This window comes from Oncorhynchus gorbuscha, unplaced genomic scaffold, assembly GCF_021184085.1.
Source record: "Oncorhynchus gorbuscha isolate QuinsamMale2020 ecotype Even-year unplaced genomic scaffold, OgorEven_v1.0 Un_scaffold_2453, whole genome shotgun sequence".
NCBI classification, from domain to species: Eukaryota; Metazoa; Chordata; class Actinopteri; order Salmoniformes; family Salmonidae; genus Oncorhynchus; species Oncorhynchus gorbuscha.
This window is the reverse complement of record NW_025746962.1, coordinates 2075-21333: the sequence shown is the minus strand read 5'-3', so window position 1 is coordinate 21333 and position 19259 is coordinate 2075. Positions and strand designations below refer to the sequence as shown.

Below are 19259 nucleotides of genomic sequence, written 5' to 3'. Positions count from 1 at the left end.
GCGGCCAGTATCAATACAGAGACAGGTGAACTACATGGGGTTCTGTCACCTCTATACAGCGGCCAGTATCAATACAGAGAGAGTCTCTCCATGATTTGGGCCTTTGTAATTTAGGCAAATAACACAGCAAAAGAGAAACTTCTGGAAATTACCCAAATACCTTCTCCCTCCCCCTCTCACCTATCTCTCCATCTTCCCTAAATCCCTCTTTTTTTCTCTTCCTATGCATTTTATTCTCTTGCTCCTCAAACAGTAAGCATAGCTATCTTCTCATTACGCTGATGGGGGAAACATGCAAGGCAGTCACACTGCTCAGAGAAGGCAGTCATTAGCTGGGATGCTACGCTAATGATGCTATGCTCATTCTCCCTTCAGCCTACTTGTAGTAGAAAAAGTATATGAAACTGCACAGTGGGTGGAAGCTTGTTGATTGCTTGTGTCATTATCACCTGCGCTGCAATACTGTTGAGGTAGTATGAACTGCACAGTACTGTGGAGTCCTGTTGAGGTAGTATGAACTGTATAGTACTCTGGAGTACTGTTGAGGTAGTATGAACTGCACAGTACTGTGGAGTCCTGTTGAGGTGGTATGATCTGTATAGTACTGTGGAGTACTGTTGAGGTAGTATGAACTGTATAGTACTGTGGAGTACTGTTGAGGTAGTATGAACTGCACACTACTGTGGAGTCCTATTGAGGTAGTATGAACTGTATAGTACTGTGGAGTCCTGTTGAGGTAGTATGAACTGTATATTACTGTGGAGTCCTGTTGAGGTAGTATGAACTGCACACTACTGTGGAGTCCTGTTGAGGTAGTATGAACTGTATAGTACTGTGGAGTACTGTTGAGGTAGTATGAACTGTATAGTACTGTGGAGTCCTGTTGAGGTAGTATGAACTGTATAGTACTGTGGAGTACTGTTGAGGTAGTATGAACTGCACACTACTGTGGAGTCCTGTTGAGGTAGTATGAACTGTATAGTACTGTGGAGTCCTGTTGAGGTAGTATTAACTGTATAGTACTGTGGAGTCCTGTTGAGGTAGTATGAACTGTATAGTACTGTGGAGTACTGTTGAGGTAGTATGAACTGCACAGTACTGTGGAGCCCTGTTGAGGTAGTATGAACTGTATAGTACCGTGGAGTACTGTTGAGGTAGTATGAACTGTATATTACTGTGGAGTACTGTTGAGGTAGTATGAACTGTATAGTACTGTGGAGTACTGTTGAGGTAGTATAAACTGTATAGTACTGTTTAGGTAGCATGAACTGTATATTACTGTGGAGTACTGTTGAGGTATTATGAACTGAATAGTACTGTGGAGTACTGTTGAGGTAGTATGAACTGTATAGTATTGTGGAGTACTGTTGAGGTAGTATGAACTGTATAGTACTGTGGAGTACTGTTGAGGTAGTATGAACTGTATATTACTGTGGAGTACTGTCGAGGTAGTATAAACTGTATATTACTGTGGAGTACTGTTGAGGTAGTATGAACTGTATAGTACTGTTGAGGTAGTATGAACTGTATAGTACTGGTGAGGTAGTATGAACTGTATAGTACTGTTGAGGTAGTATGAACTGTATAGTACTGTGGAGTCCTGTTGCTGCAGTATGGACTGAACATTGCGGTAGTTTGATCATTTAATAATTTTCAGCTAAGATACTGTAAAAGAAGACACCGTTTCAAAGTCCTTCAGTCTTTTCCATTAGCGTTGTTAGCGAACACTGTTACTACCTTTTCTCAGCACTGTCAGCAGAGCCCATTAGCCATTTTATCCATTAGCATCTTCACCATTAGCAAAGGCTCATTATCAGGACTGCAATCATGAACTCAGGTCATTACTCAATCTATCTATATTAGCCAGCTACTCGCAACAGGAGTCTTTAAGCTTTTTAGGTAAGATTGGTGTGGGCAACACACATGTTTATTTTGATAAAATCATATTTATTTATCAAGGAAGTCCCATTGAGGTCTCCCTTGTAACAGAGGTCAGTGTAACGGTTTAGTTGAACAATGTTTGGTGTAACAGAGTAATATGTACTGTATCTTCAGTGTAACAAAAACATTCAGTGATCCATGTGAGAATTGAACCCACAACCTTGGTTTCATAAGCACCACACTCTAACATGCTGACCACTACGCTCGCGTTGCAAAATAAATGTAAACATACATGGTTTTCAATTATTGCACCCACACTGCTCGCACGAGCCAACGAGTGTCTGCGTTGCCAGTCGCTAAAATAGAAGTCAGTTCTATTTGTTACGCTGAACGCGGTGCAAGCCCTGCCTCTCCCATCTCCTCATTGGTTTATAGAAGCAGATACCCACGTGCCATCTCCTCATTGGTTATACCCACGTGGGTGATTGAAAGATGAACTGAGTTCGGTCGGTCGTCATGGTAACTATGAAAGTTAGATGCCCATCGCCAAATAAAGTCCAAAGAAGAAAAAGCCTGGAAGGAGGAGAGATGACTAGAAACGATTCGGTTGACCGTTTTATGTGTGAATTAATTGTTGGTGTAAAATTATCTAGAAACAGCATGCTAGCTAAATAGGACAAATTAGCTAGCAACTACATGCTAGCTAAATAGGACAAATTAGCTAGAAACAGGATGCTAGCTAAATAGGACAAATTAGCTAGCAACTACATGCTAGCTAAATAGGACAAATTAGCTAGTAACTACATGCCAGCTAAATAGGACAAATTAGCTAGAAACAGCATGCTAGCTAAATAGGACAAATTAGCTAGCAACTACATGCTAGCTAGCTAAATTGCCATAACTGTTTAATGCTTTTCGACCTGTTAATATAATTGGTTCAGAGTTTGGTTTGATATTTCAACCTCTGTGTTGTGATCGCGTTTGGTGTAGGGGGAAAATAATCTATTTGTGCACGGTGGCGCATGATGGCGCACGTGAGTCGCTGATTTGTAACCATCTGAGCCAACTGCGGTGTAACCATCTGAGCCAACTGGAAAACGACATGACTGTTGAACTAGATAGATATACCTTGATGGGCTAACATTCCACGGAGGGTCCAACGTCTGCGGGTTTTGACTCCTCTCTTGTACGTGACTGATGAATTAAGGTCACTACTTAGTAAAGAACTCCCCTCCCCTGGTTGTCTAGGTCTTCATTGAAAGCCCTCAGACACTAGGCACTCTGTGGAATGAGTTTGACACTCTTGGGCTAACTTGTTGCACAGGGTATGTTCTCAAACTAAATCAACCTTGCTCTTGAGTGACCAAAACAGCTCAAACACTTCTTATTGTTTTCAGATGTATTGTAAGTGTCTGTCAATGATAAATTGCAAGCTATAGGATGACTGAGTGGCTTCTGTCACCAAGTAAACATTGATAGATTGGTCTTACGTTGTGTGCGTGCGCTTGCATCTGTGTGTGCACACGCGGCTACATGGGGATCGGTGCAGGTGATTGAAAGAACGCTCGTGCCTGTCAATGCAATACAATTCCACTCCGATGCACTCTGCAGAGATTGGGAGAACAGTGCACACTACAACGCATCCGGAGGACACTCTGATCCAACTCTGATCGGAGTAATTGTTTGACATTGAGATTTTTGTGTGATTTATTTGACTTGTCCATTCAGACATCAGAAATGTATATTCTGATTGTCCCCCCCCCAAACAAATAATGTCACTAGTCCCGAACAAGCGTTAATGTGTCCTTACTGTCTTCATGCCCACAATGGACTGCTCCACCTTGGTGACATAGGTGACGTGGTCTTCATTGGAGCGCAGCTCTCTCTGTTGGATCCTCTCATAGATGCCCACCACCATGTCTCTGGGGATGTCAGCTCCGTCATCCACACCTAGACACACACACACACCATGGGTTAGTCCCCTCATAGATGCCCACCACCATGTCTCTGGGGATGTCAGCTCCGTCATCCACACCTAGACACACACACACACCATGGGTTAGTCCCCTCATAGATGCCCACCACCATGTCTCTGGGGATGTCAGCTCCGTCATCCACACCTAGACACACACACACACCATGGGTTAGTCCCCTCATAGATGCCCACCACCATGTCTCTGGGGATGTCAGCTCCGTCATCCACACCTAGACACACACACACACCATGGGTTAGTCCCCTCATAGATGCCCACCACCATGTCTCTGGGGATGTCAGCTCCGTCATCCACACCTAGACACACACACACACCATGGGTTAGTCCCCTCATAGATGCCCACCACCATGTCTCTGGGGATGTCAGCTCCGTCATCCACACCTAGACACACACACACACCATGGGTTAGTCCCCTCATAGATGCCCACCACCATGTCTCTGGGGATGTCAGCTCCGTCATCCACACCTAGACACACACACACACCATGGGTTAGTCCCCTCATAGATGCCCACCACCATGTCTCTGGGGATGTCAGCTCCGTCATCCACACCTAGACACACACACACACCATGGGTTAGTCCCCTCATAGATGCCCACCACCATGTCTCTGGGGATGTCAGCTCCGTCATCCACACCTAGACACACACACACACCATGGGTTAGTCCCCTCATAGATGCCCACCACCATGTCTCTGGGGATGTCAGCTCCGTCATCCACACCTAGACACACACACACACCATGGGTTAGTCCCCTCATAGATGCCCACCACCATGTCTCTGGGGATGTCAGCTCCGTCATCCACACCTAGACACACACACACACCATGGGTTAGTCCCCTCATAGATGCCCACCACCATGTCTCTGGGGATGTCAGCTCCGTCATCCACACCTAGACACACACACACACCATGGGTTAGTCCCCTCATAGATGCCCACCACCATGTCTCTGGGGATGTCAGCTCCGTCATCCACACCTAGACACACACACACACCATGGGTTAGTCCCCTCATAGATGCCCACCACCATGTCTCTGGGGATGTCAGCTCCGTCATCCACACCTAGACACACACACACACCATGGGTTAGTCCCCTCATAGATGCCCACCACCATGTCTCTGGGGATGTCAGCTCCGTCATCCACACCTAGACACACACACACACCATGGGTTAGTCCCCTCATAGATGCCCACCACCATGTCTCTGGGGATGTCAGCTCCATCCACACCTAGACACACACACACACCATGGGTTAGTCCCACCTAGACACACACACACACCATGGGTTATAGATGCCCACCACCATGTCTCTGGGGATGTCAGCTCCGTCATCCACACCTAGACACACACACACACCATGGGTTAGTCCCCTCATAGATGCCCACCACCATGTCTCTGGGGATGTCAGCTCCGTCATCCACACCTAGACACACACACACACCATGGGTTAGTCCCCTCATAGATGCCCACCACCATGTCTCTGGGGATGTCAGCTCCGTCATCCACACCTAGACACACACACACACCATGGGTTAGTCCCCTCATAGATGCCCACCACCATGTCTCTGGGGATGTCAGCTCCGTCATCCACACCTAGACACACACACACACACCATGGGTTAGTCCCCTCATAGATGCCCACCACCATGTCTCTGGGGATGTCAGCTCCGTCATCCACACCTAGACACACACACACACCATGGGTTAGTCCCCTCATAGATGCCCACCACCATGTCTCTGGGGATGTCAGCTCCGTCATCCACACCTAGACACACACACACACACCATGGGTTAGTCCCCTCATAGATGCCCACCACCATGTCTCTGGGGATGTCAGCTCCGTCATCCACACCTAGACACACACACACACCATGGGTTAGTCCCCTCATAGATGCCCACCACCATGTCTCTGGGGATGTCAGCTCCGTCATCCACACCTAGACACACACACACACCATGGGTTAGTCCCCTCATAGATGCCCACCACCATGTCTCTGGGGATGTCAGCTCCGTCATCCACACCTAGACACACACACACACACACCATGGGTTAGTCCCCTCATAGATGCCCACCACCATGTCTCTGGGGATGTCAGCTCCGTCATCCACACCTAGACACACACACACACACCATGGGTTAGTCCCCTCATAGATGCCCACCACCATGTCTCTGGGGATGTCAGCTCCGTCATCCACACCTAGACACACACACACACCATGGGTTAGTCCCCTCATAGATGCCCACCACCATGTCTCTGGGGATGTCAGCTCCGTCATCCACACCTAGACACACACACACACCATGGGTTAGTCCCCTCATAGATGCCCACCACCATGTCTCTGGGGATGTCAGCTCCGTCATCCACACCTAGACACACACACACACCATGGGTTAGTCCCCTCATAGATGCCCACCACCATGTCTCTGGGGATGTCAGCTCCAGTCATCCACACCTAGACACACACACACACCATGGGTTAGTCCCCTCATAGATGCCCACCACCATGTCTCTGGGGATGTCAGCTCTGTCATCCACACCTACTGTAAACACACACACAAGCTACACACCATGGGTTAGTCCCCTCATAGATGCCCACCACCATGTCTCTGGGGATGTCAGCTCCAGCATCCACACCTAGAAACACCCACACCATGGGGCATTCAGTAGTCTTTCTTGGGGTGATGGGTTCAGCTTGTGGGTCATGTACACCTAGACATTTTGAGTCACCATGGGTTAGTCCCCTCATAGATGCCCACCACCATGTCTCTGGGGATGTCACACACACACCATCCACACCTAGACACACACACACACCATGGGTTAGTCCCTATCATAGATGCCCACCACCATGTCTCTGGGGATGTCAGCTCCCTCATCCAGAGCCAACAAACACACACACTCATATGTATTCAGTCCCCTCACAGAGCCAAACCACCATGTCTCTGGGGATGTCAGCTCACCATCAAACACACCTAGACATCAACTCTCAACACACACACATGGGTTAGTCCCCTCATAGATGCAACACCACCATGTCTCAGGGATGTCAGCTCCACATCCACACCACACACACATTAAAACCATGGGTTAGTCCCCTCATAGATGCCCAAAAATATGTCTCTGGGGATGTCAGTATACTCCCTCTCCAGCCTCTAGGTCATCATGGGCTGCTGATTATCCTGCATACCTGTCACCACCACGTCTCGCACACCTGCAGCCTCATGACACACCTGGACTCACATCACACTCCTTGGTTATCCCCTACATCTGCCCCCGGTGCATTGTTTGTGGTTCGTGGTTTTTGTTCACATTTACACAAAACACATGTGGCGAAATCTGCATAGATGCCCACCACCATGTCTCTGGGGATGTCAGCTCCATCATCCACACCTAAGGAAGGACATAAACAGAGCCATCAGCTGTTTAGAACTCTTGGGTGCGCGCACAGTTTGATGTGCTGTCTGGGAATGTTTGTTTGTTTTCAGCGTTTGTAGTTTATACACAGTATTTACACTCAATCATGGGTTGATCCCTTTAGATGCCCGTGGTTGTTTTTGGCTGGGTTTCTGTACAGCACACATCGCATGGATTAGTACAACATTGGGGATTTGACAGCTTTACACAAACAAACCAACAAACCATCACAGTAAGACACCGGCAGGCCTGACCACAGCTAAGATTGATCTTTTTTCACTCTCTTCGCACTCATTCCATGCTTTAGTCCCTGTAAACCTCATATCTTGTTAAATGCACTCCATCATTGACAGTTCATTAGACACACTACGCCATTTCTGCCAGAAAACAGATGGCACATTTTAGTAGGTTACAAGTTGTAAACCCATGTAACAGATATTGACAAGGGTGTACTAATGACATGAAGCCTGTAAACTACTGTAAACTATTTTTAAGCTACTGTAAACATTGTAAACTACTGTAAACTATTTTACCTACTGTCACCCACTAGTAAAATAGCCCAGATTATTGCAAAGCTATGTTGATGACTGTTCTTCTGTGTATGTAAGTTGACTGTAAAATTGCTCTGCCACTTATTAGTATTAAACTATTGTAATGGGTATTTTGTACTGTAAACAACTGTGCTGTGATGTGGGTTTTATATGGTGTGTACTGTAAACTATTTTAAGCTACTGTAAACTATTGTAAGCTACTGTAAACTACTGTAATCTGTAAGCTACTGTAAACATTTCTCTTTTCTCTCCACTGGATATCTGGTAAACAGACTACATTCAGGCAGTCTTTCTGCTGATGTGTGTGGGTTCTGGGTGTGTGTACATGGGTGACCTGAGTCTGTGCGTGTTTTTGTTTGTATGGGTGTATTCACCTCAGTGGAGCTTCGAGAACAAAACACACCACGATGGGCACAGCGCATAAACACACACACACACTCAGTCCCTATCATAGAGCACAACCAAGCACACACACACACAGTCCCTACCACAGAGCACAACCAAACACACACACTCATACTGTATCTCAGTAATGATCACAGAGCACAAACAAACACACTCATTCAAAGCACACCATCAAACACACATCAACTCTCAACACACACACACAGGCACACACCACACAACATCACACACACAGGCATGGACACACACCACACAACCCTCCACACACATACATTCTATTAAAATAATGACAGAAGCAAATGTTCAATTAATTCATTACAAAAATAAACTCCTCTTGATGTTGTCACGTATACTCCCTCTCCATATCAGGCTGCTGATTATCCTGGGACTGGGGGAACATATCAACTGGGGACTCATATGACTGTTGCACGTATACTGCGCATTACCTCTCCAGGGGGGACATCAGGCTGCTGATTGGGGGAACATACCTGGAACCCAACGTGGGGGGAACATATCAACTGGGGACTGGGGGGAACATGGGGACTTAAAACACTGGGGACTGGGGGGAACATGGGGACTGGGGGGAACATATCAACTGGGACTGGGGGGAACATATCAACTGGGGACTGGGGGATACAATGGGGACTGGGGGGAACATATCAACTGGGGACTGGGGGGGAACATATCAACTGGGGGGGGGGGGGACTGGGGGGAACATGGGGACTGGGGGAACATATCAACTGGGGACTGGGGGGGGGAACATATCAACTGGGGACACCCCCACATTCACTATATGAACTGGGGACTGGGGGGAATAATGGGGGGGCAAATATCAACTGGGGGGACTGGGGACTGGGGGAACATATCAACTGGGGACTGGGGGAACATATCAACTGGGGACTGGGGGAACATATCAACTGGGGGGGAACATATCAACTGGGGACTGGGGGGAAATATCAACTGGGGACTGGGGGGAACATATCAACTGGGGACTGGGGGGAACATATCAACTGGGGACTGGGGGGAACATATCAACTGGGGACTGGGGGGGGAACATATCAACTGGGGACTGGGGGGAACATATCAACTGGGGACTGGGGGGAACATATCAACTGGGGACTGGGGGGAACATATCAACTGGGGACATGGGGACTGGGGGAACATATCAACTGGGGGGACTGGGGGGAACATATCAACTGGGGGGAACATATCAACTGGGGACTGGGGGGGACTGGGACTGGGGGGAACATATCAACTGGGGACTGGGGGAACATATCAACTGGGGACTGGGGGAACATATCAACTGGGGACTGGGGGAACATATCAACTGGGGACTGGGGGGAACATATCAACTGGGGACTGGGGGGGGAACATATCAACTGGGACTGGGGGAACATATCAACTGGGGACTGGGGGGAACATATCAACTGGGGACTGGGGGGAACATATCAACTGGGGACTGGGGGGGAACATATCAACTGGGGACTGGGAAGAACATGCTGTATAATTTGGCCGTGAGGCTTCCCTCTAGATATACCCCATTATAGCCAGGGTGGTTCACTGAGGAGCCAATGAGGCTGATAGGTCGGGAATAATTTCGGCAAATGGAGACACTCGTCAGGGCAATGACACAGATGCACTCTTGGATATGCTGAGGCATCACTCCACATTATGGAGTCAGCACAGTGGGAGGAAGAGGAGCAGGGTGTGTGTTTGGGGGGGGGGTGTGAGAGAGAGAGAGGGAGAGGGGGAGAAAGAGAGAGAGAGAGGGAGAGGGAGATAGGGAGATAGGGAGGGAGGGAGAGTTCTGCTTACGGTGCTTTCACCTGTTTTATCATATTTTATGTATTCTCTCCCACCCCTGCTAGACTACTGTAGTTATTATTCAGTACTGGGACCAGCATGGACCACACCTAGCTAGGCTCTCTGATCCAGGACCAGCATGGACCACCCCTAGCTAGGCTCTCTGATCCAGGACCAGCATGGACCACCCCTAGCTAGGCTCTCTGATCCAGGACCAGCATGGACCACCCCAAGCTGGGCTCTCTGATCCAGGACCAGCATGGACCACCCCTAGCTAGGCTCTCTGATCCGGGACCAGCATGGACCACCCCTAGCTAGGCTCTCTGATCCGGGACCAGCATGGACCACCCCTGTGCTAGGCTCTTTGATCCAGAATCAGCATGGACCACCCCTGTGCTAGGCTCTTTGATCCAGAACCAGCATGTCCAATCCCTGTGCTAGGCTCTTTGATCCAGAACCAGCATGGACCACCCCTAGCTAGTCTCTCTGATCCATGACCAGCATGGACCACCCCTAGCTCGGCTCTCTGATCCAGAACCAGCATGGCCCACCCCAAGCTAGGCTCTCTGATCCAGGACCAGCATGGCCCACCTCTAGCTAGGCTCTTTGATCCAGAACCAGCATGGACCACCCCTGTGCTATGCTCTTTGATCCAGAACCAGCATGGACCACCCCCTAGGCTCTTTGATATAGACCACCCCTCTTTGATCTTTGATCCAGAACCAGCATGGACCACCCCTGTGATATGCTCTTTGATCCAGGACCAGCATGGACCATGTGCTAGGTCCTTTGGTCCGTACTCTAAAGAGACTTCACTACAGTACAATTAGATAGATTAACAGTAAGACATGTATACTGTATATGGAGATGTTTCTTGAATACAAAACATTTGATCATATTACTCCAGTGCTAGCCTCTCTACACTGGCTTCCTGTCAAAGCAAGGGCTGATTTCAAGGTTTTACTGCTAACCTACAAAGCATTACATGGGCTTGCTCCTACCTACCTCTCTGATTTGGTCCTGCCGTACATACCTACACGTACACTACGGTCACAAGACGCAGGCCTCCTAATTGTCCCTAGAATTTCTAAGCAAACAGCTGGAGGCAGGGCTTTCTCCTATAGAGCTCCATTTTTATGGAACGGTCTGCCTACCCATGTCAGAGACGCAAACTCGGTCTCAACCTTTAAGTCTTTACTGAAGACTCATCTCTTCAGTGGGTCATATGATTGAGTGTAGTCTGGCCCAGGAGTGGGAAGGTGAACGGAAAGGCTCTGGAGCAACGAACTGCCCTTGCTGTCTCTGCCTGGCCGGTTCCCCTCTTTCCACTGGGATTCTCTGCCTCTAATCCTATTACAGGGGCTGAGTCACTGGCTTACTGGGGCTCTCTCATGCCGTCCTTGGAGGGGGTGCGTCACCTGAGTGGGTTGATTCACTGTTGTGGTCATCCTGTCTGGGTTGGCGCCCCCCTTGGGTTGTGCCGTGGCGGAGATCTTTGTGGGCTATACTCGGCCTTGTCTCAGCATGGTAAGTTGGTGGTTGAAGATATCCCTCTAGTGGTGTGGGGGCTGTGCTTTGACAAAGTGGGTGGGGTTATATACTTGCTGTTTGGCCCTGTCCGGGGGTGTCCTCGGATGGGGCCACAGTGTCTCCTGACCCCTCCTGTCTCAGCCTCCAGTATTTATGCTGCAGTAGTTTGTGTCGGGGGGCTAGGGTCAGTTTGTTATATCTGGAGTACTTCTCCTGTCCTATTTGGTGTTCTGTGTGAATCTTAAGTGTGTGTTCTCTAATTCTCTCCTTCTTTCTTTCTCTCTCTCAGGGCCTGAGCCCTAGGACCATGCCCCAGGACTACCTGACATGATGACTCCTTGCTGTCCCCAGTCCACCTGGCCATGCTGCTGCTCCAGTTTCAACTGTTCTGCCTTACTATTATTCGACTATGCTGGTCATTTATGAACATTTGAACATCTTGGCCATGTTCTGTTATAATCTCCACCCGGCACAGCCAGAAGAGGACTGGCCACCCCACATAGCCTGGTTCCTCTCTAGGTTTCTTCCTAGGTTTTGGCCTTTCTAGGGAGTTTTTCCCAGCCACCGTGCTTCTACACCTGCATTGCTTGCTATTTGGGGTTTTAGGCTGGGTTTCTGTACAGCCCTTTGAGATATCAGCTGACGTACGAAGGGCTATATAAATACATTTGATTTGATTTGAATGTAAGTCATTAAACTAATTATATGTGCAACAGCGGTACTACTAAATACATCAAGAGTTATACTAATTATGTGAACACTGTCATATTTTGATACATCAAAAGTAAGGCATTTATATATATATATATGGAATGGTTTCTAGGATACAATACAAGTCATTATACTAATTCTATTCAGTGTCTACATATCAGGTTAGACATTGCAGAATGTTTTTGACATTTCTGGTCCAGTGTAATTGAGTAAGTGAGCGCTCCTCTGTTATTCATTGAATTAACATCCGATTCAATCTCTTAACTGTGTTCTTCCAACTACTCAATTAGCTTAAAATATAGAGTGAGAGAGGGGGAAGGAGGAGGGAGGGAGACAGGGGGAGATTGGGAAAGATACAGTAAGAGAGAGAGGGCTGAAAGATAGAAAGAGAGAGAAAGGGAACGAGAAAGAGACAGTCAGAGAGAGAGAGAGAGATCGAAAGAGAGGGAGAGAGAGAGAGAGAGAGGACACAAACAGAGGAAGAAAGCCAAGCATCGTGGCAATTGATTTTCCAACTTCATTTAATTGTGAGGCGCCGTCCAGATGAATCCATTAAAGTTGTACCATATTGATCCCACAGTCCTGATGGATCCTTCCCTGGCAGAGGAAAACTATGATGCAGCTCTATATTACCAACGACACAAGGCCTGCATCGCAAATGGCACCCTATTCCTTATATAGTGCACTACTTTTGACCAGGACCCATAGGGAATAGGGTGCCATGGGCCCTGGTTAGGGAATAGGGTGCCATGGCCCTGGTTAGGGAATAGGGTGCCATGGCCCTGGTTAGGGAATAGGGTGCCATGGGCCCTGGTTAGGGAATAGTGTGCCTTGGGCCCTGGTTATGGAATAGGGTGCCATGGCCCTGGTTCGGGAATAGAGTGCCATGGGCCCTGGTTAGGGAATAGGGTGCCTTGGGCCCTGGTTAGGGAATAGGGTGCCATGGGCCCTGGTTAGGGAATAGGGTGCCATGGGCCCTGGTTAGGGAATAGGGTGCCTTGGGCCCTGGTTAGGGAATAGGGTGCCTTGGGCCCTGGTTAGGGAATAGGGTGCCTTGGGCCCTGGTCAAAGGTAGTGCATTATGTAGAGAACAGGGTGCCATTTGGGACGCAGTGATTTGAATTAGAGTAAGTTAACTGTTAGGGAAAATGGATTGGGACTTTAGCCGTCTTCTCTTGTTACACAGATATTTGAAACGCAGACAGATCATTGCGACGACATGATAGGTTGAATATCCTGTCACTGTAGATTCAAGATTTAGTGGCCTCTGTGAAAGGCTACACTATGTAGATGCTATATGCACTTAGGGTGTTATAGGGTGTTAGTAGTAACTAACTAACAAGTAACAAATGAACAAATGAACTAGTAAATAAATAACTAGTAAAAAACTAACTGGTAACTAACTAACTACTAACTAACTAGTAACTAACTAACTAGTATAAAGTAGGTAGTAAATAACTATTACTTACCCTGTTCCCCTCCCCTACTCCCATCCTCCCCCTCCTTCTCATCTACCGCTCCAACAGACTCTATAAAATATTGCCTCACCTCGGAGGTTGCGTATGAAGTCCTCCAGCATCATCTTGCGGTCAGGCTTGATGTTGGGTGAGTACATGTCTGTGTTGAGGAGGATGATAGCGAAGGCCAGGATGAAAATGGTGTCGGGGTTGTGGAACTGCTGCACCACGTCCGGGTTACACATGCAGTACCGCTGACTGGAGAGGGTGGGGGCAGGGGGACAGGAGATGGGACAGGGGGACAGGAGGGAGAGAGGGGGTTAGTAAAAACCCATGAGACAGATGAACTACTCCTAGAATATACAGATAAATGAAACTAGAATATACAGATAAGATGAAGTCCCTACTCCCTAGAATATACAGATAAGATGAAGTCCCTACTCCCTAGAATATACAGATAGATGAAGTCCCTACTCTCTAGAATATACAGATAAGATGAAGTCCCTACTCCCTAGAATATACAGATAAGATGAAGTCCCTACTCCTAGAATATACAGATAAGATGAAGTCCCTACTCCCTAGAATATACAGATAAGATGAAGTCCCTACTCCCTAGAATATACAGATAAGATGAAGTCCCCTCCTAGAATATACAGATCTGAAGTCCCTACTCCCTAGAATATACAGATAAGATGAAGTCCCTACTCCCTAGAATATACAGATAAGATGAAGTCCCTACTCCTAGAATATACAGATAAGATGAAGTCCCTACTCCCTAGATATACAGATAAGATGAAGTCCCTACCCTAGAATATACAGATAAGATGAAGTCCCTACTCCCTAGAATATACAGATAAGATGAAGTCCCTACTCCTAGAATATACAGATAAGATGAAGTCCCTACTCCCTAGAATATACAGATAAGATGAAGTCCCTACTCCCTAGAATATACAGATAAGATGAAGTCCCTACTCCCTAGAATATACAGATAAGATGAAGTCCCTACTCCCTAGAATATACAGATAAGATGAAGTCCCTACTCCTAGATATACAGATAAGATGAAGTCCCTACTCCCTAGAATATACAGATAAGATGAAGTCCCTACTCCCTAGAATATACAGATAAGATGAAGTCCCTACTCCCTAGAATATACAGATAAGATGAAGTCCCTACTCCCTAGAATATACAGATAAGATGAAGTCCCTACTCCCTAGAATATACAGATAAGATGAAGTCCCTACTCCTAGAATATACAGATAAGATGAAGTCCCTACTCCCTAGAATATACAGATAAGATGAAGTCCCTACTCTCTAGAATATACAGATAAGATGAAGTCCCTACTCTCTAGAATATACAGATAAGATGAAGTCCCTACTCCCTAGAATATACAGATAAGATGAAGTCCCTACTCCCTAGAATATACAGATAAGATGAAGTCCCTACTCCCTAGAATATACAGATAAGATGAAGTCCCTACTCCCTAGAATATACAGATAAGATGAAGTCCCTACTCTCTAGAATATACAGATAAGATGAAGTCCCTACTCCCTAGAATATACAGATAAGATGAAGTCCCTACTCTCTAGAATATACAGATAAGATGTCCCTAGCTACCACAAAGAACCTGGCCAACCATCAGACAGAAAGACAGACAGAACGACAGTAGTCAAATCAATTAATAAAATGTATTTTAAAAGGCCTGTTTTGTCAGCAGTTGTCACAAAGTGCTACATAACTAGTACAGTAGTGTATTTACGCTGTGCACTGTGGGTTAGACAGCAGAAATATCCCTGCCTGGGCACCTCTGCAGTAAAGATGACACATGGCTGATGGAGGTCCCAGAGAACACCCTGAGATCTGAGAGGAGGCATGGCAGGAGAGCGAAATACAGCTGGCCTAGCAGCTCCACGCACCAAACAACCCTCGTCAATCTAACTGGCAGAGACACCTGAGTGTGTGTGTGTGTGTGTGTGTGTGTGTGTGTGTGTGTGTGTGTGTGTGTGTGTGTGTGTGTGTGTGTGTGTGTGTGTGTGTGTGTGTGTGTGTGTGTGTGTGTGTGTGTGTGTGTGTGTGTGTCTATGCTAGGACAGCCATTCTATCTGCTTGGGGGTGTTGTAAGAGGATGAAACATAAGGGCCTGTCCATGTTAGAACAGATAGCAGCCTATGTCCATAGAGTAAAGAGGTTGATTTAGAATCCTCTACAGTGAAAACCAGAGCTCTCCAGACTACCATTTACATGACATTATGGGCAAAAACTGGTTGAATCAATGTTGTTTCCACATAATTTCAACCAGAATAAAATTTGATGTGAGATGACGTTGAATCAACAAAACGGATTGTATTTGCAAAAAGTCCTTGTCTTTTTTTCATCAAACTTTGAACCTAAATCCAATGACAGGATGACATGTTTTGTTGATTTCCTGTTTAATTCACTTTAGTTGACAACTCAATCAAATGTAAATCCAAACTAGAAGTTGAACTGAGGTCTGTGCCCAGTGGGGCGACTGCACTGCAAGCTACAGTGTGTCACAATGCAGACATACTCTCTCAGTGATAATGGTGTACTGTATTCATCATACCGTGCATACCAAATGGAACACTATTCCTAACATAGGGGCCCTACTTTGAGGGCCCTGGTCAAAATTTGTGCACTAAATAGGGAACAGGGTGCTATTAAATAGGGAACAGGGTGCTATTCAGGACACTACCATATTGTCACGCTATGCTCTCCTCTGCATTGGCAACCAATTCAAATCTTTTATGGAATACATTTATTTACTGTAGTATTGCGTGAGATTCCACAGGGGAGCTTCCTTTGTTAATGAATCAATCTATTATTTCAACGGGTGTGTGTGTGTGAGACCCCATAGGGCCTCTACTGGAGCGTAAAGTGTAATTCCATATTAATTCTGGTTATGGTTTCCAGGTAGGCTGGCCCGGCCTTCCTCCGGAGTCATGTGACCACTGAGCTGCATGATTGGAATCTACGTCTCAGTGGGCTAGGAATACACACAGGTAGTGGACTAGCTATGTAGGAATAGAGTTGCCATTTGGGGGTTCATCCCCACTGATTCTGCATCATCTAATGGAGACTAGACTTTTTACCTGAAAAATACCTTATCTTAAGCCATATACTCTATGGTTTGCAGTTGTACCATCGAGACTGGGCTTAGACTTTAAGGAAGGTTTTGCAGCCAATCAATAGCTTTTTCTTCTTAATAATAAAGTCTCAGTTCTATACATTTCTCTTTACTATTCTACCAGAAAGAGTGAAATAGCAGATAGCCCTAGAAAGAGAAACCCTATATTCCCTCCCCTTACTCTATTTCAGTGAAGGGAATCTCATGTGTGTGTGTGTGTGTCTCTCTCTCTCTCTCTCTGGCCTCAGAAACTGCCAGTGTGTTGGGTTCATTATTAGCTGACACACACCAAGCTACAGAAGCTGCCAGGTGTTTATTTTCTCCTGACTTGTGTTTCTTCACACATTCTCTCCCCCCCTTTCCTCCCTCTCGCTCTCATTTCCCTGCCACCTGCCTTTCCTTCTGTTTACAGTCATCCTTTACCTCTATCCGTCTCTCTCGTTCATTCTTTAAGCCTCTCGCTATCCCCTCACTCTCTTTGAAGTCTGTCTCCCTCCCTCCCGTCATCTTTCTCTCTGTCTCAGACTCTTGCCTCTCGTTCTCTATCCTTTTCTCCCCCTCTCTCTTTTCTATTCCTCACTCTCTCCATCTCTGTTTGGAGGAGCAGGGGAGGCAGGCGGAGACCAGAGAGATGTGTTTATGCAACAGTGGATATTTATAAACCTCTCCTCCTTCCTTCCTTCCCTCGCTCTTTATTTCGCCCCTCTCTGTGCAGCACGCACTCTGCGCCAATCGTACCCAAAACAAAATGCCATCCGTCAGTCTCCATGCCCGCTCACAAGGACAACAACACTCTCGTTGGCAACGCACCTTGACAACTGTGACAGCTGGTCATATGGTAAATGGAGTGGTTATTCAAGGACACCGGTTAGCGCAGAGCAACGCTGCTGTGGCATAAATGGGATACCCGTTAAGACTCGTAAACCAGGAAGTTGTACTGATCCTGTCTGTTGAGATTGCCTGTTGTTTCAGAGCACCTAGCCAAGCGGAAGGCTGGGTCAACCATCTAAATGGAGAGAGGATTTAAACTAGCCCGATTTAACCAGTCTGAATGCAGTGAAACACTGCTGTGTGCAGCACTCAGGCTGGATAACCAGGCTAGGTAGAAACTGGAAAGTTTGGATGGGATTTAGGTTGACTGGTGAAGTGAGACGTGAACTGAAAAAAACTCCTAGCGCTGTGTTTTAGGCTCAGACACACATGGACCTTAGTGCTATTGGCAATGTCCTGCCCACCCATGGACAACAACAGGGCAAAGACACTACAGGGCTGTGCCTTCGCCTGATGTTGAGCTTAACTCTCTTGAACGTTGCAGCCTTTTAGGCCTTCTATACCTGAGACAAAGGTCTCTCTGTTTGTCCCAGTAGTGACCTCATCTAATCACAACTGCCTGACATCCTACTGGATGTGAATTGTTTTTAAGTGTCATCCTTAAACCAACACCCGTCCAGGATGAGTTGAGTTTAGAGTTGAGTTTATTAACATACACATTACTACATCAAGGCTACTCTTCCTGGGATTATTCACAAAGCAATATCACACACACACACACACACACACACACACACACACACACACACACACACACACACACACACACACACACACACACACACACACACACACACACACACACACACACACACACACACACACACACACACACACACACACACACACACACACACACACACACACACACACACACACACACACACACACACACCGATGATTGATTGATTCATTGATTGACTGACTAACTGATGGACAGACAGACTGACTTAATAATGGAGCTCACCTGAAGGCCTCGATCAGTCTCTCCACCTTCTGGGCCTCTCCCTGGACTCTGATGTGAGCCTGGAACTTCCTCAGAGCCTCATCCAGCTCCATCCCTGAGAAATCCATCTCATCCACCACACAACTGCAGGAAAGAAAGACAAGGAGGGAGGAGAGGAGGAGAGGGAGGGAGAGAGAGGGGAAGGAAAAGAGATGAGAGAGAGGGAGAGAGAGAGAGAGAGAGAGAGGGAGAGAGGGAGAGGGAGAGAGGGAGGAGAGAGGGAGACAGAGAGAGAGAGAGAGAGAGAGAGAGAGAGAGAGAGAGGGAGACAGAGAGAGGGAGACATTAAGAGAGAGGGAAGGAGGAGGGTAGAGAAAGGGAGTGAGATATAGAGAAATAGGGCGAGACAGAGAGAGAGAGAGAGAGAGAGAGAGAGAGAGAGAGAGAGAGAGAGAGAGATGTTACTGCTACAGGAATCTGTAACCCCAGTTTGAATTCACATCAGACGCCACTTCCACTTTCCCTGCGCCGCCCCTGCGGTCGTGGGGAGGTGAACCCAGAAATGACTCAGAACTATGGGGAACAACTTC

General features: G+C 47.1%; 1 protein-coding gene across 1 annotated transcript in view; it reads right to left on the bottom strand.

The window, feature by feature from the left end:
• LOC124025801 (IQ motif and SEC7 domain-containing protein 3-like) overlaps nucleotides 1-18813 on the bottom strand; it is a gene marked incomplete at its 5' end in the record, with an annotated part of 50308 nt that extends 31495 nt beyond the window's left edge. Inside the window, 3 exons of the mRNA XM_046339128.1 lie at nucleotides 3692-3831; nucleotides 13840-14006; nucleotides 18691-18813. Of these exons, the coding sequence (XP_046195084.1) occupies nucleotides 3692-3831; nucleotides 13840-14006; nucleotides 18691-18813 (430 nt within the window). The remainder of the gene's footprint in view (nucleotides 1-3691; nucleotides 3832-13839; nucleotides 14007-18690) is intronic.
• Between the last annotated feature and the right edge of the window lie 446 nt (nucleotides 18814-19259).